Source organism: Aquarana catesbeiana, linkage group LG02 (genome assembly GCF_042186555.1).
Source record: "Aquarana catesbeiana isolate 2022-GZ linkage group LG02, ASM4218655v1, whole genome shotgun sequence".
In the NCBI taxonomy this organism is placed as follows: Eukaryota; Metazoa; Chordata; class Amphibia; order Anura; family Ranidae; genus Aquarana; species Aquarana catesbeiana.
Window position 1 is genome coordinate 794904741 of NC_133325.1, and position 24011 is coordinate 794928751.

Genomic DNA, 24011 nt, shown 5'->3' on the forward strand with positions numbered 1-24011 from the left:
CTCTGGGTCAGGCAGACTTGTCACTAAGGCCGCTGCTTGTGATAGAGTAAAAGCGACATACATCACTGGTGCCCCTTCTGGTAACCGAGACTGTTGTTGGGGCGGGGGCTGACAAGAGGCACTGTTCTTTACGGTTGCCAGCATGTGTTTGAGATCCTCTCGGAACTGAGAGTCTGGAGCCGGATTGGGGGTTAAATCAGTGGGTGGCCTTGCTGCCTGCTGTCGGGCTTCCCACTCAGATGCTTCTTCATCATTAACATATCCGGCCTGGGAATGTGATGCTCCCGTATTGGGGAAGACAGGTGTGTGGTATGAACCATCTTGGTTTAAAACAGCGAGGGCTGGGTACAGGCTGTTTAAGCTTACTGGGTGTACCAAGATGGCCGCCGGCAGGAAGTGCACTGGACTGGGTAGAAAGTGAAGGCATGGGTGCACTAAGATGGCCGCCGGGCTGAGTTGTCACAGTGGGTTGTGCTTGGGTGGTGAGAAAGGAGTGGTTGTTAGACGGAGGGCAGTGCTGTCCCTCCCCTCCTTTGTTTAAAGTTCCAACATATCATCAGCTATACATACATAATACAATCGCCATCTTTCTTAACTTCCTTTATCCAATTTTCTTTATCACACAGGATTTTTCTCCCTGTTTCTTCTGCAACATAACTTTCGTCACTTCTTTCAACTTTGTTAACTATTTCAACATCTTCTTCTCTCCTTCTTTACAATATCACTTTCATTACAATATCACTTTCTGTTTCTCGGCTAACGGCTTGAGAGGGGAATACATACAACCAAGGAGTTAATATTTTTCTCAGCGTTCTTATCAGCAAATTCCTTCGGTGTGGGCACATAAGACTAATGTACAGTTAATCTCAGAACAAGAACAAACACATCAGGGGTAGTGAGGAGCTACGGCCCGCGACCCAACAGATCCTTCGGGTAGCCTCCTTCTCTGACTTTCACCAGTCCCCACCCCCTCTCATGTATAGCAAACAATAGACCACAGATACACTCAGGACAGGACATTACACCTGCCACTCTCTGAACCGTAAAGCCTCAGCAGGCTAAGATAACCGTAAGGGCAGACCACCCTGCAAAAAATAAACCCGTTTATAGACGTTTTTTCTACAGCTCTACACCAAGAGGCCGACAACTCTTCTTGGGGTGAGTCCTCTGTAACGCTTTCAGACTGCAAAGCCAGCAGCTGAGATAACCCTCAAAGGTTCCTTGAACCTAGAGTACACCCGTCTATAAACGACTGCTACAAGGAAACTATCTCATCCCAGAGGCCGACAGCTCGTCTGGAGATGAGACCATACATTCACGCATGTAGCACTTTTAGACTGCTGAGTTTCGTAGCCCAAAGAATGGCAGACAGTGAACAAATACAGTCAGCAGAAACCCATCGGCAGGTTCGTTAAAACAACCTCAGGCGAGGAAATACCTGCCTCTAAAACAGTCTCAGCATACCGACAGAATCCAGCCGTCAACCGAAAGATAAGAGAGTCGTACAGTGGTAAGAATATCAATCAACTCACCGGTACTGTTAGGGCTGCGCAAACCCCACTCTCATTAATCAGTTAACGCCCGAATGCTTGTCGCGGTATAACTTCGACCGTAGCCTGAGATCCCGGGTTTTCGGCACCATCTGTTATGGTAATGATTTAAGAGCTCCAATCGAGCTCAAGGTTATCTGCTGCTGTCTCTAATTTTGAAAGTGGTGATATGCATGCATATAAAAGTAAACACACTGAGACACGCTCAGTTTCGTTACTGTTATGCCGCGTACACACGGTCGGACTTTTCGTCTACAAAAGTCCAACGGACGCTGACGGACTAAAGCTGGCTGGTAATCCGATCGTGTGTGGGCTTCTCCGGACTTTCAACGGACTTTTTTAGCCTCAAATCCGACGGACTTTAGATTTGAAACATGCTTCAAATCTTTACGTCGTAAGTACGACGGACCCCGAAATCCGCTCGTCTGTGTGCTAGTCCGACGGACAAAAACCCATGCTAGGGCAGCTATTGGCTACTGGCTATGAACTTCCTTATTTTAGTCCGGTGTACGTCATCACGTACGAATCCGTCGGACTTTTGTGTGGTCGTGTGTAGGCAAGTCCGTTCGTAAGAAAGTCTGCCGCAAGTCCGCCGAAGGTACGTCGGAAGTCTGTCGGACAGGCTGTCGGACTTTTGTAGACGAAAAGTCCGACCGTGTGTACGCGGCATTACACTTCTAATTTATTCAAGGCGGTGTTAATGTTTTATACACACAAATACGTCATTGCTATGTCAGTCTAATAGGTACATCTCATTGGTCAAGATAGAAAAGAAGATGGATAATTTTCATAACGAGGTTTGGCTCTCTTTGTTCTTATCTCCAGTTCCGCGTTCTTCTGTGTGTGGGAGGTAGGGGGTACACGCCATTTTGAGAAAATATAGGAACAGAGCAAATCTGTATACTTATATAATGAGTAAGGAGAAAAATATGTATGCACATAAGAAAATAGACATTTTCAGATTACTATTATTATTATCTACATCACATTCCTTCACAATACCTCTGGTCATAGATGGGTCACGTGTCCTTCTGTCCCTCATACCTCTGGTGATAGATGGGTCATGTGTCCTTCTGTCCTTCATACCTCTGGTCATAGATGGGTCACGTGTCCTTCTGTCCCTCATACCTCTGGTCATAGATGGGTCACGTGTCCCTCATACCTCTGGTCATAGGTGGGTCATGTGTCCTTCTGTCCCTCATACCTCTGGTCATAGGTGGGTCACGTGTCCTTCTGTCCCTCATACCTCTGGTGATAGATGGGTCATGTGTCCTTCTGTCCTTCATACCTCTGGTCATAGATGGGTCACGTGTCCTTCTGTCCTTCATACCTCTGGTCATAGATGGGTCATGTGTCCTCTCATTCTAACCTCTGGTCATAGGTGGGTCATGTGTCCTCCTGTCCCTCATACCTCTGGTCATAGATGGGTCATGTGTCTGTCTGTCCCTCATACCTCTGGTCATAGATGGGTCACGTGTCCTTCCGTCCCTCATACCTCTGGTCATAGATGGGTCACGTGTCCTTCCGTCCCTCATACCTCTGGTCATAGATGGGTCATGGGTCCTTCTGTCCCTCATACCTCTGGTCATAGATGGGTCATGGGTCCGTCTGTCCCTCATACCTCTGGTCATAGATGGGTCATGTGTCCTACTGTCCCCCATACCTCTGGTCATAGATGGGTCATGTGTCCTTCTGTCCCCCATACCTCTGGTCATAGATGGGTCATGTGTCCTTCTGTCCCCCATACCTCTGGTCATAGATGGGTCATGTGTCCTTCTGTCCCCCATACCTCTGGTCATAGTTGGGTCATGTGTCCTTCTGTCTCTCTCATATCTCTGGTCAAAGAGGGCTCACTCCACTGGTCCAATTTCTTCTTCTTGCATCTTCATCTGTTTATTCTTCAACTTCTCCAAACTAATTTTGCTCTGCTTTAGGAGGCCCTGTCACCAACTTAAAATGGTTTTCATTTGCTCACAATGTCCTTTTAAACTTGCTAGAAAATGTGAATATTCCAGGATAGTTAATTTCCTAGTACACCCCCTCCTTGCATATCATAACCCTCTCCTCTTCTGGGTAGGTATAATTGCTTTTTAAGCTGCCCCAGCTCCTCCGGCCTTCACCTTCCTACATAACATTTTACGTAGCTTCCAAGGGTGGCGCAAAGAAAAATACCATAGAGTGTCAGTTGAGTGATAGCTAAGGCTGCTGACATCACATCCAAGATGGCGGCACTCGGCAGCAGTCTCAGAGCTTTTGGATGTCTACACAAGGGAGGATTATACCGGTACATAACATGCCTAAAATGGGGTAAATGCACTTGTCTTTTGTTGAAATGAATGGTCTGGTTACAGGATCTCTTTTTAAATGCAAACCTATCCGGGGTCAGGTCTGTAATCTTCTTTTGTGTGGTTGTAGGTGTTCCTGGACTACACTGTGAAGTGCTATGATCAGTTTATGGAGGGCAGTGACACATACGAGGAAGCGGACGCAGAGGTGTGCGCCAAACTCAGTAAGTGGTGTTCCCGAACTGTTCTTCTAAACTCAGTCTGTCTGCTAGCTGACGTCCCTCAGACCCCATTCACACCCCGGTGTATCGTAGCTCGAAGCTCCAAAATACTCAGGAAGAAAAAAATCCTGAACAATGCCCTGCAAACCATGTGGTGCATTTTTGCCCTCCCAGCAAGGTAGCAGTGCCTAGCACTGTGTAAAATAATAGCCCCCCCCCCGACCATCCAATTCTCTGCCCTGTGCGCTCCCTTACTCCCTTTTACTTCCCCATCCCAATACATGTTAAATTTTAACTCCAGGAGTATATCATGAGTTTGGAAATGCTAGAGGAATGCTTAAATAATACATTACAATTTAACTAAACCCTTCCGATTTTAGTCGACTAAAATGTACTGGAGATTTTAGTTGACTAAAATGGCTAAAACTAAATTGAAATTTGGACTTGACAAACGCACATTTTTGAGCAGTTTTCTGCTCAAATGTAATAATTACATCAAACATAATGTGATCAATAAATTTTAAATAATAAATTAACCTCTAACATCCCCCCACCCAACCAAAACAAACCTAATAAGAATAATTAATAAATTTACCCCTAACATAATTGGCCCTGTGCTGATCACATGCACTCTCCCAAGAAAAAAACACTCTCTAGCAGTACACACCAATTGAGCATGTGCAGCCTGTCCACTAGCTCTGTAAATATCAGGAAATATATTGGAGACAGTGGAGGAAGGGGGGGGGGGGGGATCAGAAGAGGTGTATCAAACGTCTTTTTTACACAATTCAAAGGACTAACCCCTTAGGTTCCACAGTGAGTATAACAAGCATGCTTTACTGCATATACAGACTGATTTTACTGTTGTGGGTTTAGTAACACTTTAACCCTAACAAAAGAAATAAGTAACAGACCTAAATTAACCCCCTACAGCTAACCCTAACTAAATGAAAAAAAAAAAAAAAAAAAATATATATATATATATATATATATATATAATAAAACTGGATGAAAAAACAAACAAACGGCAAAATTATTGGCTAATTAAAAAAAAAAATAAAAATTTAAAAAAATGCTTTAAAAACGAGCAACAAAACACCCAAAAAAAACCTCAAAAACATGACTCTCGGGTATGAATGTGGCCTCCAATATGTGACTTTTGAACTGTGCATTCGGGCTTCTGACTGGCAGCTGTATCTTCTTCAGAGGCGCTGTATGCTGTGGACGAGTGTCACCTGGAGTCACTGCAGGCGGAGACTCGGAGCTTGGCGGAAGAAATCGAGAAGCTGGAGAGAGAAAAGGAGCGAGAGCCGGTAAGTGCCGGTCTTCTGGGTGCAATTCCATATCTTAGGATGGGCAGATTGAGGGCCAGCTCTAACCTGGCTTGGCAGTGGATTCCTGTTGTGCAGCAGTCTTTTGTAGCTTCCAGGGAAAGACAAGAAATCCCCTCCCCCCCTCCCCAATATAGTTGGACTGACTATAATGCAAATGTGACTTTGCATAACAGATGGTGTGGTTATGCAGAATGTGTATCTTTGAATCTCTCCAGAGGGGGCATCCTTATATAGGTGAAAATAAATACTGCGCTTACACTAATTGGCATAAGCTGCGACTAAAAAGTAGTAAACCATAAATCATATAAAAATCAAAAAGTCGCGCTAGAAACTGAGGGTGACAACAGGAGGTGTCAAAAAAGTCTCATACAAATATGAGGGTGAGTGGTGGTCACTGAGTGAATAAAATATAATAAAAAAATTTTGTGCTTGTCAATGTAATTATGCACTGTAAAAATAAACAAATAAATCTGAAAATGGCAATTAGTTGATGGGACACAGATATTGATTACTATGTCCGAAAAGAATAATCAATAATAAGTGACACAATCACTGACAGATGAATATCTCAAATATCAGAAAGAGTGATAATGTGACAAATCTATGGAAACTAAACCATAATTTATATAAAAAAACAATATAGAGATGAAGAAAAATAAACCCAAAAAAAGTCCATAACTCAAATGAAAAAGTAATAATTAAAGTCCATCCATGCTAGATGACATGCATGAAACCAAGTTTGTCTCCAAGTGCTCTGTGAATAATGGAACACAAACTTGCTGTGATGACAGTAGAGTGCGCAGATAGACCTCCACCTCTTAATAAAAATGCTGCCTCTTACCAGATGGGATTGGTCTCTTACTAACAGGAGACCTAAAGGGCGGATGGCTGCAACCCCAGCCAGTGATCTTTAAAACAGGCGCTTGGCGTCCAAATCCAGGGACTCTCTCCAACTCACATCAGCATAAATGGAAATATCCCCATGTAAAAAACAAAGTGCTCCACATAGCATAAAATCCAACGTTTTATTGAGTGTAAAAATAAAGGTTGCACTTACAAAACCATTGTAGTTAGAAAGCGTATATGCGAAAGCCGGCCGGCTCCAAGGTAACTCGTGTCTTCCGGGTATGTGAATAGCGGCGTCGTCGGGACCTAGCTCCTCCTCCCTACGTCGTTTCGTCACAACAGGAAGACACGGGTTACCTTGGAGCCGGCCGGCTTTCGCATATACGCTTTCTAACTACAATGGTTTTGTAAGTGCAACCTTTATTTTTACACTCAATAAAACGTTGGATTTTATGCTATGTGGAGCACTTTGTTTTTTACATGGGGATATTTCCATTTATGCTGATGTGAGTTGGAGAGAGTCCCTGGATTTGGACGCCAAGCGCCTGTTTTAAAGATCACTGGCTGGGGTTGCAGCCATCCGCCCTTTAGGTCTCCTGTTAGTAAGAGACCAATCCCATCTGGTAAGAGGCAGCATTTTTATTAAGAGGTGGAGGTCTATCTGCGCACTCTACTGTCATCACAGCAAGTTTGTGTTCCATTATTCACAGAGCACTTGGAGACAAACTTGGTTTCATGCATGTCATCTAGCATGGATGGACTTTAATTATTACTTTTTCATTTGAGTTATGGACTTTTTTTGGGTTTATTTTTCTTCATCTGTATATTGTTTTTTTATATAAATTATGGTTTAGTTTCCATAGATTTGTCACATTATCACTCTTTCTGATATTTGAGATCTTCATCTGTGATTGTGTCACTTATTATTGATTATTCTTTTCGGACATAGTAATCAATATCTGTGTCCCATCAACTAATTGCCATTTTCAGATTTATTTGTTTATTTTTACAGTGCATAATTACATTGACAAGCACAAAATTTTTTTATTATATTTTATTCACTCAGTGACCACCACTCACCCTCATATTTGTATGAGACTTTTTTGACACCTCCTGTTGTCACCCTCAGTTTCTAGCGCGACTTTTATATGCATCCTTATATAGGACAGTAGTTGGAAGGGGCATCCTTATATAGGACAGTAGTTGGAAGGGGCATCCTTATATAGGACAGTAGTTGGAAGGGGGATCCTTATATATAGGACAGTAGTTGGAAGTAGCGCCCCCGTGGTACGTCTCACGTGGATACCGGTGGTTTGATCTGTGTTGATCGGATTTATTTTGCTTTTTCAGGACCGATTGGCCTCCATGAGGAAACTGAAGGCCTCCCTGCAGACCGACATCCAGAAATATCAGAATTACCTGACCGAGATGGAGTCTCATTCTGCGTTGCTGGACCAGCGTGTCAGCAGCATCAGTGAGGAGCTGGAGGCCACAGGTGAGTGCATGTGCAGAATCCTGCCTGAGCAACACAGAACAACCAATCAGATATAACAAGACTGGTCATTGGGGTTAATTCTCTTCAGCATCCGATTCCACTTTCTGATTCTGCCTCTTGTTGTTGTAAAGTTTAGCTGAAAGCAGTTTGCCATGTGACATCACATTTTACATGTGCCATGCTGGTATATTATAGTTATACTGTATATTCTTTGGTTTGTCTTTATTAGAGGCATTTATTTTTTTTATTTCAGGTACTTATATAGTGCCGCCAATTTATGCAGCGCTTTACATATACATTGTACATTCACATCAGTCCCTACCCTCAAGAAGCTTACAATCTAAGGTTTATATGCAGGCCTTGTACATGTTGCATATTGTACGTTCACATCAGTCCCTGCCCCCAAGGAGCTTACATTCCAAGGTCTCTATCTCATATACATACACACAAGAGAACATAAAGCAGCCAGTTTGATTTTGGGGCCCAAATGTCTCCCCCCCCCCCCCCCCTTCAGACTCAGGTATTAAAAATAGTTAGGCACAGCAACGCAAAGCCAGACAAGCACTTATATCCATTTATCGAACAGAGTTCACTCTCTGGAAAGGAAGCACAAGCAATCGCTAGCAGAACAAACCCTCCGAGAGCTATTGAAAGCCAGAGAGGATCTCCTGGAGGAAATTGGGAAATCAACCAGACGCAAATTTGCCCTGTCATAAAGAATTTTTTATGAATTTGGGAACAAATCTGGTAAAATGCTCGCTAGGGCACTCCATACTAAAAAACCTAATTCAATCATACATTATATCTCAGACCCCCAGGGGCACAAAATAGAGTCCTCAAACGGTATAGCTAAACAGTTTAAACAATTCTACTCCAACCTATACAATCTACATACCCCACAGCGGATCGACCCGAACAGTGACCGGAAAAAGCTATTAGACGACTTTCTGACGCAAACCCCTCACAAAGGAAGAAACCGTTGAAGCCCTTAAACAAAAGAAACCGGGCAAAAGCCCCGGCCCAGACGGATTATCCGTCAGTTACTACAAAACCTTCATGGAAACTCTTATACCACAGTTCCTAAAAACTTTCAATTCACTTTATAACCAACCTGACAAATGTAGTGACCTCCTCGAATCCCACATCGTGGTAATACCGAAACCGGGCAAAGACACCAGCATAGTCTCCAACTACAGACCTATGTCACTTATAAATGTAGATGTAAAAATCTACGCTAAAATCTTAGCAAATCGCATACTTCCTCTACTCCCCTCTTTAATTTCTTTGGATCAAGTGGGATTCGTCCCAGGCCGAGAGGCCAGAGAGAATACCCTAAAGGCCATCAACATCCATCATTGGCTATCGTCTTCCAACACTCCAGGTTTTTTTCTTTCCCTCGACGCAGAGAAGGCGTTCGACAGAGTGGCCTGGGACTACATGACGGAAGCCCTACGTAAAATAGGATTTAGGGAACGCATGCTTCAATATATTCTAGCCCTATATTCGTCCCCAACTGCAAAAATCAGGGTTAACGGCCACCTGTCGGACGCTTTCTCTGTGTCGAATGCAACTAGACAGGGATGCCCACTATCCCCCCTTATATTTATACTCTCGATGGAACCCATACTCCGTAAGATTAGGTCCAACCAAGACATCAAAGGAGTAGATATAGCCAATAAACAATACAAAATTGCAGCGTACGCCGATGATGTCCTACTATTTCTCACGGACCCCATTATCACACTTCCCAACCCACTAAAAGACTTCACCCTCTTCAAAGAATTATCCAATCTTCAAATAAACTTCACCAAATCCAAGGCCCTTAATGTATCCCTACCAGAATCCACAGTGACCTTATGCAAGACCAATTTCCCGTTTGGTTGGGACGCAAACGCCATAACTTACCTAGGGATTCAGCTACCATCTAAACTAAGTGACCTTTGTTCTAAAAACTTTGCCCCCATTCTAAAAACATTACAGAAAGACTTCCAGGACTGGAACAGAGGTACCTTCTCATGGTTTGGGAGAGCGGCGATTGTAAAAATGAACATCCTCCCCAGAATTCTTTATTTACTACAAACAATCCCGATTAAACTGCCACCAGCATTCTTTTCTACCTATAAAAGACTATGTCTAAACTTTATCTGGGCTGCCAATCAAGCACGGGTAAGATGGGGGAAATTAGTGACCCCAAAGTTAAAAGGAGACATTGGCCTCCCTGATGTACAAAAATATTATTGGTCATGCCACCTAGCTAGGATCGTAGACTGGCACTTACATTCCAAAACCAAAGCATGGATAGACCTTGAGGAGGCGTTCTCCTCCCTACCTATTCATCACCTGCCCTGGATAAACCCAAACAACGCTCCGCAGGAAATCAGATCACACCCTTTGACAGGCCCCACGATAAAGGTTTTTCACACAGTCTGTAAAAAACTGAACATTGCCTCCTCCTGGTCCAATGACCCCGCTCAATCAAAACCCGGATTTTCCCCCGGGTATTCCGCTCCTTGCTGAACATGACGGATCTACCTCAAGTTCTGTTAGAGCAGAATCCTTCTTCGATAACGGCAAATTGGTATCCTTCCTCAACATCCCAGCCCTGCTCCCAGACACGGACATCCCCTTCTTTAAGTATCTTCAAATTCGTCATTTTTTACAAAACTCAAATCCACAATCTCAATGGTTTAGAGACCATACTCCGTTCGAAGCCCTTTGCAACAGACACGACCCTCAGAAATACGTAATCTCAATTATATATTCTTTAATGTTTCCCGAGACACCTACCACTGACGATGCGACATGCCAAAAATGGGAGAGAGACCTATCCACAGACCTTACGCAAGAGGACTGGCAAAACATCTACACCCACATTCATAAAGGTTCCCTAAATGTCTCCGCGCAAGAAAACGGGTATAAAATATACTCCAGGTGGTATAGAACCCCAGATAGAATTCACAAATTCCACCCCAGTGTCTCTTCACTTTGTTGGAGATGCAACACGGCTCTTTAATCCACATCTGGTAGGAATGTCCCCTAATCCAACCTTACTGGAACGAAGTTCACTGTCTCACATCACAGATCACCACATATACCCCAGATTTCACACCAGCCCAATATCTCCTACACCATACGTCAATACCACAATCGGCCTATAAAAAATCCCTTATCCTACACCTCATCAATGAGGCAAAACTTTGTATTCCCACTCACTAGCGATCTGTCTCTCCCCCCAGTACGTCTGAATGGCTCCGTAGAGTAGGGAAAATAGCCAAGATGGAAGATTTAATCCATCAAGCACGAGACACCCCGAATAAATTTCATAAAACATGGGCATGCTGGCTCCACTTTAAAGCAATGACAGAATATAATACCATTATGTCGATCTCCCCATAGCTTGACCTGGGGGGCAGTATAGATTGTCTCATAAATAAACCTTATACCCGCCCTGGATTACCCCCCCCCCTTTTTTTTCCCTAACACCCTCTTTCCGCCATTCCCCACACTCCCATACTCATAAGATGTCTCCATAAACAGAACTTTCTCAAAAACGTCACATTGATTATCCATAGTGACATCAGGAACTAATACTAAGAGGAACATAACCAAGAGACCGGCATGGTCTAGACTTGAGTCAAAAAAACTACGAGCCTCACTCACGCACAGTTAGTTCCCGTTAGGGGTGCATGAGGATAAGGCGAGACACCGGGTCTCACAAAGTAACCTGTAAAAGATCGCCTCTGGCCTAATTAGGAGGGCCATGGGCCCAAATTTCAGTCCTAAATACGTTCCACTGCTATGAGTTTTCTGGTACACCTCTATATACAACAGTTTGATTCATGTTCTGGTTCCTATATATGTTGTTTTTAAAACTCCATATTCCCCCTCACACTTTGATTGTATAACATTGTCAACAATATGCTTCAAGTGTATATTACTGCTCACTTTGTTGTCTGCATTTTGTAATCTGCAATATCTTCAATAAAAATATTGGAAAAAAAAAATAGTTAGGAGGATTCAGAAATGGTCATAAAGGATTTTATACGGGATGAACATTACATTCCAGGAATTCAGCACCTTTGTAAAAAGTGAAGACCCGCTATGGGCTAAGTCCAAGGAAGTGCATGATCTCTACTGGGCTTATCAATTATTTACATCTGACAGTTTTATTGCACTCTTAAAACACAGCTATCACTGTATTTCCAGGGACCCGATGATGATGCTTCAGGTATAAGCATCTTCCTCATTAGTGCAGCTGCTATGCCTGCTTCTCCCCTCCTCCTGCCCAATCACAAAAGCCTTTGTATCATGTGAAAGCCTTCAAAAATACAAAGGCTTCTCTGAATGGGCAGCAGAGGAGAGGGGCAGGGCATAGCTGCTCTGTGTGCCTTTCATCTCTCACTGCCCAATGTGACAATGTATACTCCTGGCAGAGCCATTAACCTGTCAGATATCAATGGAGAAGTTCAGGAGATACCATGCACCTCCTTGGACTTAAATGTTAACTAAATGTTGTGTGTTATTTTATTTTTTTTCCTTTTAGTTTTGGAAAGAGTGTGAGGGTTTAGAACCCCTGTCAGTTTTTATTACTGTCTGTGCCCCCATTAAGGAGATTCAGCCTCTCCATTTGTCCTATTTACCATTTGCGATTTTTTTTTTTAAACTGTCAATGATAAATTTTAGGTTGTCCCCAGAGAAGTAATGGGGACACTAGTTCTGGTGACCTGGGGGGCCCCAAGGAATTTTCTTTATTTGCAGGGATTTCCTCTCACTTCCTGTTTGGCTATGGGACAGGAAGTGAAAGGAAATCTTTGCAATGAGACCAAGATTGCGAAAAAAAAAAAAAAAATCTGATAGGCTTTATAACCCTCCCTTGATCTATCCAAAATGGGGGGGGGGTTTGCCTATAGCTCTGCTTTGTAAAAAGTGCAGGCACACTTTGAGTTAAACTGGCTAAATTCCTGGAATCCTGTGCGTCTTTGGATCCGTTTCAGGTCCGAATTCAGGCAAAAATTTGGGCCTGTAACGGAGAACAGGGGCGCACCGGACCTCTGCTGTCAGCCGCATCCTTTTTTAAATGTTTTTTAAAAGTATACCCAGGATTAGTATATCAGCTTATCTGAGTCTTTAAGAAAGGGGACACATTTGAGCCCCCAGAATGCATTGGCTGTTTAAGTGTTTTTTTTTTTTTTTTTTTTTTTTTTATTATTATTATTATTATTATGAACTAATGACAATATTTAAAAGATTTTGGACTCCTAGACCTTTTTAGTGGTACTCTCCTTTAGGCTTTGTACATGTGATCTTCAACTCTGGATCCCCTTTTTTTAAGGGCTGGCCTGATTCGGTTGAGAGTAACCTCAGTGTAGTGACTGCACACGGTGTGAATCTAATTGGCCAGCTGATAAGTCCATTGACTTATTAATACTTGCTTATTAAAAAACAACTAGAGTTTTAACCCTTATTCCCTTTACTGGAATTGTATTTTTCTTTTTTGCCGTGTGTGTCCCGGTCAGGGAATTTTTCCCTTCACTTCCTGTTCTGTCTGATACCCTTCAAATATACAAGAAGTAGAGACAGAAGGAATCTAACTTTTTTTTTAACATGGTCTCCTCTCTTCTCCAGAGCTGGAGTATGAAGCGATGAAGCAGGAGAACCTGAGACTGAAGAACATCCTGGATCACCAGAAATACTCTGTAGCCGACATAGAGAGGATCAAATACGAGGAGAATGAGCTGAAGGAGACGCACGGCAAACTGAGCAAAGAGCTGGATGATGCTAAGCAGATTCTATGGGGCGAAGAGCTCAAATACGCCAGGCTCAAAGAATCGGTAATGACCTTTATTGTATTTGATTACAAATTCACTTCAGTACATTGCAGTCAGATCTCAGTTTGAAGCATCCAGACAAAGCTGGAAAGCCACAGGCCACCTCAAGTGTCCTCCATATTAACCACTTCCCACCCAAGGTACACACCTGTACGTCCTCGGGTTTGTGGTTATACCGGAGTGATGCCTACACCCACCGGCTTCATCCTGGCATCATTCTTTTCAATGAATCTCTTTTAGGCAGAAGTGATCTGAGTGGCTAATTAGCCACTTAATCACTTCTGCGGGTGGCGGAACGGGGGTCTTACCCTCCCCTCCCACAACCCGTCTCTTCCGGGCTCTACTGTCCCATTGCAGAGGCCGGAAGTGATGCGGCAATGGCTGCCCTTTATAAAGCGAGAGGAACTGATGTCATTCCCCTCCCCCGAGTAGTTTGTCACTTCCGGTCCTGCCCTTTTGTTTATTTGGCGGCCAGGAAAGCAGCCAATCGGACCAATCGTGTCTGATCGACTGCATGGGGGGGCCCGAGGAGAGCTTTAGGGTTTAATAGACCCAAAATCTCTCTATAAAGAGGACCTGTCCCAGCCCATGCTGTCACAAGGGATGTTGTTCATCCCTTGTGATGGCAATAAAGTTAGTACAAAAAAAAATAAATTTTGGCATAAAATTTAACAATTAAGAAAAAATGTAAGCACCCCGGACGTGCTTGCGCGCAAATGCGAACACATACTTTACCCCTGCATGCATATGTAAATGGTGATCGCAGTCAGAGCGAGAAACATTAAAGGAGAAGTCCAGCCTGAGATTTTTAGGCTGGGCTTCTCCTATGGGTCACAGGAGTGCAATGCGTTTTGCACTCCTGTGACTTGTTTTCAGACGTCACTGCCATCAGTCGGGGCAGCGTGTCATCCCGACTTCCAAGTCAGGATCCGCCAGCTGCCTTGATTGATGGCAGTGTCAGCGAGCCGCTCCCCGCCCCTTCACGGCTCATCGCTCCAATGAGAGTGGAGAAGCAGAGAGGAAAGCCGCTGACTGACAGCGGCTTTCCTCTGAGGCATCTGTGAGAACCGAGCCATCGGCGGTGTTCAGTGGCTCGGTTCTCAGTGCAGAGACAGCGGGGGACAAATGCAGCATTGGTCTGATGCTCCATCCACCGAGGTAAGTATGAATCAAAAATTAAAAATAAAACCCATACTTCTCCTTTAATTCTAGCACCAGACCTCCTGTGCAACTCTAAACTGGTAACCTGTAAAGGCGTTTAAAGCGTTGCCTATGGAGAATTTTAAGCACCGTAGTTTCCACCATTCCATGGGCAGACGCAATGTTAAAGCATGACATGTGAGGTATCCATTTACTCGGCGTAACATCATCGAAATCTTTCTTGCTCTACCTGACCTTGGCTTGATATCGAGAGATCCCCAAATTTTCCACTTCTTATTAAGTGATTGAACAGTACTGACTGGCATATTCAAGGCTTTGGATATCTTTTTCCATCTTTTTAAAGTTTCATTACCTTGTTACGCAGGTCTTTTAACTGTTCTCTTCTACCTCCCCATGGCTCAGTGTCTAGACTGCTTAGCGCATCCATGTGAGAGCTAACAAACTCATTGACTATTTATACACAGACACTAATGCCGCGTACACACGAGCGGACTTTACGGCGGACTGGATTTCGTCGGACAATTCGATGTGTGTGGGCTCCAGCGGACTTTGTTTTCTCAAAAGTTGGACGGACTTAGATTTTAAACTTGTTTAAAATTTATCCGTTGAAATCGAGTCCGGTCGAAAAGTCCGCTCGTCTGTATGCTAGTTCGACGGACAAAAAGCCACGCTAGGGCAGCTATTGGCTACTGGCTATGAACTTCCTTGTTTTAGTCCGGTCGTACGTCATCACGTACGAATTCGACGGACTTTGGTGGATTGTGTGTAGGCAAGTCCGTTCATTCACAAAGTCCGTCGGAAAGTACGTCGAAAAATCCGCCGGGCAAAGTCCGCCGTAAAGTCCGACCGTGTGTACGCGGCATAATTGTGATTTAAAAAGCCACAAATCTGGGAAACTAACCTTTTTTAATTGCAATTTTAACCTGTGTGTGCCACCTTCTGTGTCTGTACCAAGGCCAAACATTCCAGGGTATGTAAACTTTGGATCAGGGTAATTTGGGTAGTTTCTGTTGCCATTGTGATTTTAAAAAGAGTAAACACAGTTGATTGATAATAAATGGCTTCAGCCAAACACTAACCATGAGTGAAAGAAAAGTTTTTGTGTTATTCATATTCTCTGAAAAATGGCCAAGAAATCATAAATTCTGCCAGGGTATGTAAACTTATGAGCACAACTGTAGATAGAAACCAAGCTATAAAAGCCATGTTTGGTAAATTCTGATTACACTGACTCCAGCACGTTTTTTGTTTCTCTTCAGGTGGACACAGAGATAGCAGAGTTTTACAAGTTGGCTCGAAAATTACGCATTATTCCATCCACCGCAGAAAACGCCCATGGTTATGACCTCCAGATCGATTGTAACCTAGACAGCGAGGAGAGTCTGCACCACTGCCGAAACCAGATCAATGTAAGGATCCCGGGGTGGATCACATGTAGGCAACAACAACTTTGTGCTAATAGCGTATGCTTCTCTGTTCACATTGGCCTTCAAGAGGAAGTAAACCCTGATGGGTTTACTTCTTCTTTGTTTCCCTGCAAAGGTAAAGCATAATGGGCTACTATGCATCACATACTAGCCCATTATGTGTCACTTACCTGACACAGGAGCCTGCGATGTCACTGCTGTCCCCTCTTCCATGAAGCGTCCATCTTCCTTCTGGGTATCGCTGCTCTGTCGCTGTGAGTGGCCGGAGCAGCGATGACGTCACTCCGGCGCATGCGCGCGGGAGCTGTCAGTGACGGCATGTTAGCCCTCACTAACGGCATGCTCAGTGCGCTTGCTCTATGCGCGCCGTAGACATCGGTGCCCCTTTTTAGGAAAATATCTCCTTAACCGTGTAGGTTAAGGAGATATTTCTTGCACCTACAGGTAAGCCTTAATCTAGGTTTACCTGTAGGTTAAAGTGGTCTGTAAGGGTTTACAACCACTTTCATCTAGACATCTCTTGAGGCAAGAAGTGTTCTTGACTGAAATCCATGGAAATTTTTAAAACCATGAAAATACTGGAACTGAGGAGTAAGCACAGATCCTGCCTTTCATTACTGGGAGGATCTCCCTAATCAGTAATGATCTTTGACTTTGATGGGGCAGATTTGCAGCACATCTCTATAATACATGTATATTTCTCAAGGCTTTATCCCTATAAAGATCCTGAAAGTACAGGAAGATACCTCTGCCTGAAATGCACACGGCTCCTGTTCTTGGCCAACACACGTCAGTTTTGGGGTGTCAGCCCTGTCCACTTGTGTTTTTGTTGCGTTACTGAAACCCTCTCCCATCACCACAACACAGACATTAATTATCTGTAGTCCCAAGTTAAGAATGAGAAGGGATGATTAGACAAAGGAAATGTGCAGAGGAAACTTTTGAATTTCTAACCTGATGATATTATTACAAATTTGTTTTGCTCTTATTGAACATGTGTAACAAAAAATTTTCAACTGTATATTTAAAGAGGAGCTCCAGTCTCCCACCGAAAAAGTCAGCAGCTACAGTATTCGACAGCTACAGTTGTTGACTTAATATAAGGACACTTGCCTGTCCAAGGATCCATCGTTGTCCTCACTCGAGCCGATTCTTTAATCGGTTTTGGGTCCAGGCGCCGACATCTTGACCAAAGGAAACCAGAAGTCTTGTGGCTTCAAAGCTGTTTCCCACTGTGAATGGCCCCACAGTCTTTTGGGTCTTGTGATGTGTCCTGGAAGGAGGAGGCAGTGCATCTGAACAGAAATGGGAACGGGTACCTGTCAAAACCAGGTACACCCCCCCCAAAAATGTGGCAGAGGAGGATTTTGGGGGCAACATGCGCCAGTACATGTTCTTCTCATAACTCCCCCCCCCCCCCCCCCCCCTTTGACACCGGGGGGGTTCCTCTACTCACACCTGCTGTCGCATTTCCAAATCGACGCAGCTTTGCGGGAGTCTCTGTGCACAGCTGCGTCATGCATTCACTCTTTACAGCAATCTGTGAATGAGAAATCTGCAAGTCCCGTCTGCCATTGCAGCAGGCGGCTTGTAGTCGTCAATGAACCACATGGGCAGTGATGAATGCGCTGGTGGTTCATTTACAAGCCTCTAAGCTTTCAAACTGGCAGCCTGTACAGAGGTACGGGCAGAAAGCTGTAGGATTTATCTTCAGGTGCCTGACCTTACACCCGTGATCCACTTATCGCAGGTGCAAAGCTTTGTAGGCTCCTTGGGGGGGGGGGGGGGGGGGGGGGGATAATAAATGCACTTTTCTTTTCCTGCAAAAATATGTGCATTTATTACTTTACCACAACAATGGACATTTACAGACCAAAATATAGCAAGTAACAGAAGTTCATTGTTGGTTTATATACACATTAAAGCCTCATGCTCACAGGGCATCTGTTTAGCCACTCTGAGCAAGTTTTCTCCTATCTGGAGAAAAGTTGCATAAAATAAGCACAGTAAAAGTTGCATATTGCACACACTTTTAGGCACGTCAACCTTTTTTGTTTTCTACCCTTCAGCTCCTCTCCTGAATGCACTTGTGAAATTTTTTTTCTTTTTCCTGCCTGTAAACGCTCCTCTTCTAATATGTCTGTGAAACCCTTACGTGCATGGACACATAGGCTACCATAGAGGTGCTTTTTACAGGCTGAAAAAAATACCAGATGCCTATAAAGAGGCGTTTTTTTAAAAGTGATTGTAAAGGTTGATGGTTTTTTACCATTCTCTGCATTAACGTAAAAACCTTCAATGCTCAACGCTCCACCCCCTTACCCGAGCCCAATCTCTATCCGGCAATGTGCATGAGAGCAGCGCTTCTCTCAACTCTCTCCCTTCTCATTGGCTCAGAGACAGCAGCAGGAGCCATTGTCTCCCGCTGCTGTCAATTACAACCGGTGAGGAGGGGTAGGGGCGAGCCAAGCTCTGTGTCAATGGACACACAAAGTACGGCTCAGGAGAGAAGCCCACATGAGAGCCCCCATAGCAAGTGGCTTGCTATGGGGGTACCTGGCAGAGGGGAGGAGCCAGGAGCGCCAGCAGGGGACCTGAGGAGAAGATGATCAAGGCTGCTCTGTGCTTTGCACAGAGCAGGTAAGTACGACATGTTTTGTAAATTAAAAAAAACTAAGGTTTACAATCACTTTAAGCCCTGTGTGCATAAGGCCTAAGACTAAATAGATACAGTGAGGGTGCAAAAAAAGATGATTATTATTAATAATATTTTTATTAATATAATCATAATCCATATTTTTTTAAAATTGAAATCCGCTTCAGTAAATTCTCAAAGTTCATTCCCCCAGGCAGCACTCTGCCAATAAGACTGCGGCTCTCTGTGTGAGATCGGTGGTCTGCAAAAACCCCTCTAAGGAGTCAGGGCTGGAGATCATCAGTCAGCAGGTCTGCTGGTTGCACCGCTCTAGCTGTGGCTCGGGGAGGGACATGTCAGACATACGTACAGAGATGACGGATTTCACACAGAAAGCAAATGTCTGAACATTTAACTTCTAAACCGCGTACAATGCATTACAGAAATTCTATGCAAATTTCATTAAGTCTTCTTTGATCCAAAGCGAATCCTTTGTCCTTTCCTTTCTATAGCTCCCCTTGCTGGAGATGCTGACACAGTCGGAAGATCAGATAACGAAGGCTGTTAATAAGAAGATGGAGATTCAGGAAGTGAATGAGCAGGTGGGATGGAGCTCTGATTATCATACCGATCCTTTATACAATGTAGAATACAGTTTTCTTCTTGCATCTGTAGCGGTTAGACAGATTCTGTTTTCATTGTGCTGGTTTGAGGATAAATGGGACAAATTGATTTCTAGCTGTCATTACTTTTCAGTCTCTTGAGGGACACAGGAAGTCTTGTACGATCGGGTTATACTGCCTCCTACAGGAGAATCGAACACTGCAAAAAAAACAAATTGTAGGCTAGCCCTGGATATTCCCTCCTTCTCCCAGCACTCCTTAGTTTTTTGCTAGTGTGCCCGGAGAATAAACATCATTTCTTAACCCCTTTCTTTTTTTTTTTTTATTATTTTTTATTTATTTTTTCTCCTTCTGTCAGCATTCCTGCTGAGCTGGTCTCTATATGCAGGCATCAGGATCAGCCTTTGATTTGGAGTGCTGTACCTAAACCCTGCTGGACATTGCAGGGCTTGCCTAGAATGTGATTTTCAAGTACTGGATTCCTCATTGTGGTGTTTTCATACCTCTGTGTACTGGTAAGTTAGCTGCAGAGGTCCAGAGCCATGGCATTGCATCAGTGTTTGCTCTGTCTCTGAAAACCTCAGTCTGTTGAGCAAGACTGTTCGGGCCGATGCAGCAGGAGCTGCCTTACTGTTTGCATCCCTGGGCACCTTTCACAATTCCAGCTACTACTGGTTCTACTGCAGAAAGTGTAAATGCTGAGTGGGTGAGCAATGATGTCATCCACTGGATGTAGAGCAGGGGGTCTCCAAACTTTCTAAGCAAAGGATCGGTTTACTGTCCTTCAGGCTTTAGGGGGGCTGGACTGTGGCCAGTAAGAGTAGAAAATTCCCCCGGCATCAGTGCAGCTTGTTGTACAAATTCAGCAATGCCGAATCTGACTAAGTGCATGCGGGGGAGGGACCTCATCCCCGCCTCGCCAATAAAAGCAACCAGCGATCAAGACCCGGAATCCAGCTGTCCGAAGATGTCAGCGTCCAGGCGGGGACATCAAGGAAGCTGTATCAGTGAGTATAGCTCCGCTTTAGGGTAGTTTGGCCTTTCACCTCAACCAGCGTATTGTCCTTCTGTCCGACTTCAGTTCACCTAAAGACGTTCTTCTTCCTCCATAGTCTGGATGTAGTTTGGGCTCTCAGAGCTTATTTTGCAGCCACTGCTCTCTTCAGAAAGACTGACTCTGTCTTGTCATTCCTGAAGGTCTCCATAAAGGTGAACCAATTTTTTGTTCTACCATTTCTCAGTGGCTCAGACAGACCATCATTTAAGCCTGTGGTCTTAAGGATCGGATGCAACCCTTTCCTGCCAGGCACATTCCTCCTAGATCTGTAAGTGGCTCTTGGGCTCTTCAGCATCAGACTCCTTCTATTATAACCTGGCAGTACAAGATCTCCCGTGTCCCTTAAGAAATGCAATAATAGGATTTTATGGTGAGTACAAAAATCCTATTTTACTGTAGTTTCCACTAATGTGTTCTAATATAATTGTAGAAAAGATTGCACGCTCATTTGTTTCCTTTTCTTCCTGTAGCTGAGATCCATGAACTCCGATAAGAGGAATGATGTGAAGAAACACAAGGATGAGGCCCAGAGGCTGGATGAGCTCTTACTGCAGAAGAATCAGGTAGAGTCTTTGTTTTGATGTGTGCAAGCTAGGATTATGGGAATTGGTGCCCCACCATTCAACTAATAATTGTGATCTTCCCAGGATGCAGAAGAACAGGAGAAGAAATGGGCATCTGAGCTCCAGTCTGCAGAGAAACATCGCCAGTTGCTGGAGTCCGGAGTGAGCAAAGGACTGGATGAGGCGATGAAGGACCTGGAGAGGACCCAGCAGGAGTAAGTACAGAGCAGAAGCTCTAACACAAGGCTGCACAGCTCCTGTCCTTGGGAGATAGCAGCAGGGGCAGAAGCACAGCTTTGTGTAGCCATATTCCTCTAATGGAGGCATATGCGTTAAGATTACCATCTGATAATATCACTGAGGATTGGGCACCACAAGGTTCATTTCATTGGCCTCTATATACTGTACTGCAAATCATTTTGTGTGCATGTGCCGGTAGCCTTCATTTAGGCCTTACTTTAACCACTTGCTGACCAGCCACAGTACATTTACTGCGGCAAGTGCAGGCACAATTGCATACATACACGGATTGTGTATCCAGTAGCTGTGATTGGCCCACAGCTAACACATGGTACCTGACCCAATCACAGTGCCCTGTACCATGTGAGTAGCTGTAGCCAATCACAGATCATTAGTAATCACAGCTGTCACGAATGTAATGCATTCATGACAGTTGAAAATATTGCTGCTACAATATAAATTAAGTGAAACAATCGGCGCTACCTGGTATCCTAAAACGCAAACAAACTAAATCAGTGACCTGTATACTAAAACATACATGAATCTCAATATTAATGTAATGTTAATGAATAATAATTAAATATGAAATCTAAAAATATGAAAGAGCTGCTGTACACCTATCAGTGATTCACTACACTAAACTAAATAGAAAATTGCATATACAGTTGTGCTCAAAAGTTTGCATACCCTGGCAGAAATTGTGACATTTTTGGCATTGATATTGAAAACATGACTGATCATGCCAAAAATTTTTCTTTAATTTAAGGATAGCAATCATATGAAGCCATTTATTATCACATAGTTTTTTGGATCCTTTTTAAATCATAACAGAAATCACCCAAATGGCCCTGATAAAAAGTTTACATACCCTGCATTGTTTGGCCTTTGCACAGACACAGAAGGTGGCACACACAGGTTAAAATGACAATTAAAGGTTAATTTCCTACATTTGTGGCTTTTTAAATCTCAATTGGTGTCTTTGTATAAATAGTCAATGAGTTTGTTGGCTCTCGCATGGATGCACTAAGCAGGCTAGACACTGAGCCATGAGGAGGTAGAAAAGAACAGTCAAAGACCTGTGTAACAAGGAAATGAAACTTTACAAAGCTTATTAAGAAGTGGAAAATTAGGGGCTCTTTTGATACCAAGCCAAGGTCAGGTAGACCAAGAAAGTTCCCTGAAGCTAAGAAGAAACTGTAAGTGCTAGGCAGAGGCCAGTGGCACACTGCCCTGTTGCAGAGCTGATAGTAGAAATTTCACTACATCAGCTTGTCGCTGGAGAGAGGGTCCGACTGCCCCAGCTCCCTGGAACTCTGTAGTTGGTGCTGGGCAGAGGTTGGTAGCACTCCACTTCTGTTGGGGAATCCACATCATCCACTCAGGCTAACCTTTGGGGCGGGAGGCCAACTTCCTCCACTTCCAGACTGTGGATCTGCTGCTGGGGTTTAAGGATGACCTCCGTCTCTCCCAAATTGTGTAGCTGCCATTGGGGAGGTGAGCTGGCTGCTTCCTCATCCCTTCCTCTCATCTGGATGCTGGGATGACATTTCTCTGTCGCTGTCTCCCAGGTGCACAAATCCTTGTTGGGGAGTGATCATCTCCTTCTCACCCTGGGCCTCCAGAACTGCCGCAGGTGAGAGGCAAATAGAACTGTTTATTAGAACACAAATGGAATTTTGTATACACTGGAGGAGGAGGTTCCACCTTCCTGATCATATTACTCTAACAATACAAATGTAACCAGAAACTTAAGTTAACATGAGCTAATTAACTAGTCATTTAACCAGCCTAGGTGACTCAGAGATATGACCTTTCAGGTCAGCCTTGTCGTCTCTTAGCTCACTAACTACAATGCTCATTATCATAAATATCAACACAGAACTCCTTCACACAAGAGCAGAGTTATTTAGCGCAAAAAAACAATGAGTGAAAGACCCTTAGAAGCCACACTAGACTTATTTACAATAAACACATTATAGCAGACAACCCCAGACAGGTGGCTGGAGTTAATGACATCAGCATCTGTTATGAGTCCCAACAGTGTGAAGCAGTCACTATTCCTAATATGGCATATAGGCCCTATGCCAGGGATCCTCAAACTACGGCCCTCCAGCTGTTGCAGAACTACACATCCCATGAGGCATTGTAAAACTCTGACATTCACAGACATGACTAGGCATGATGGGAATTGTAGTTCCTGAACACCTGGAAGGCCACAGTTTGAAGACCCCTGCCCTATACTTACAGGGATTCCAGAGTCTGTGTCTTGGGGAGACATGAACTTGAATCCAAAGTAACATTACTTCAAGGGTCCCCAGACATACACCTCACAAAGAGTATTGTTCCCTTAAAATCCAGGGCCCATAATCAGTAAGCAAGAGGCTAGCATTCCATCCCCTCAAAAAGCCTCTGTCCTGGGTGAGTACCCCCATAAAATTGCACTTACAAGAAGTTAAATAAAAAACAGCATTTCTAAATATCTTGCTCGTGAGCTCACCACACCACTCATGCGATCACCTAACGATTCAGGGCTGGGCTCCTCCCTCCTTTACACGTGTCACTAATAGGATAGTTTCTTCAGTAGGATATACAGAAAACAATTTGCAGGATCCTTGGAAACATCCGATTCCCTTTTAGCACCGTTAGTCTGTAAATTGTATTCATATGACAAGTGATAAGGCTACAAATTTTTATTTTGTATGGATACTATGTAATCAAATACATCAAAACTGCCACTTTGAAATTT

At 43.8% G+C, this 24011-nt stretch overlaps 1 protein-coding gene across 1 annotated transcript in view; it reads left to right on the forward strand.

The window, feature by feature from the left end:
• Positions 1-24011, forward strand: part of LOC141129443 (kinetochore protein NDC80 homolog) — a 46303-nt gene that overhangs the window by 18178 nt on the left and 4114 nt on the right. Inside the window, exons 7-14 of the mRNA XM_073617479.1 lie at positions 3966-4059; positions 5263-5369; positions 7587-7731; positions 13357-13562; positions 15980-16129; positions 19295-19384; positions 20933-21025; positions 21110-21240. Of these exons, the coding sequence (XP_073473580.1) occupies positions 3966-4059; positions 5263-5369; positions 7587-7731; positions 13357-13562; positions 15980-16129; positions 19295-19384; positions 20933-21025; positions 21110-21240 (1016 nt within the window). The remainder of the gene's footprint in view (positions 1-3965; positions 4060-5262; positions 5370-7586; positions 7732-13356; positions 13563-15979; positions 16130-19294; positions 19385-20932; positions 21026-21109; positions 21241-24011) is intronic.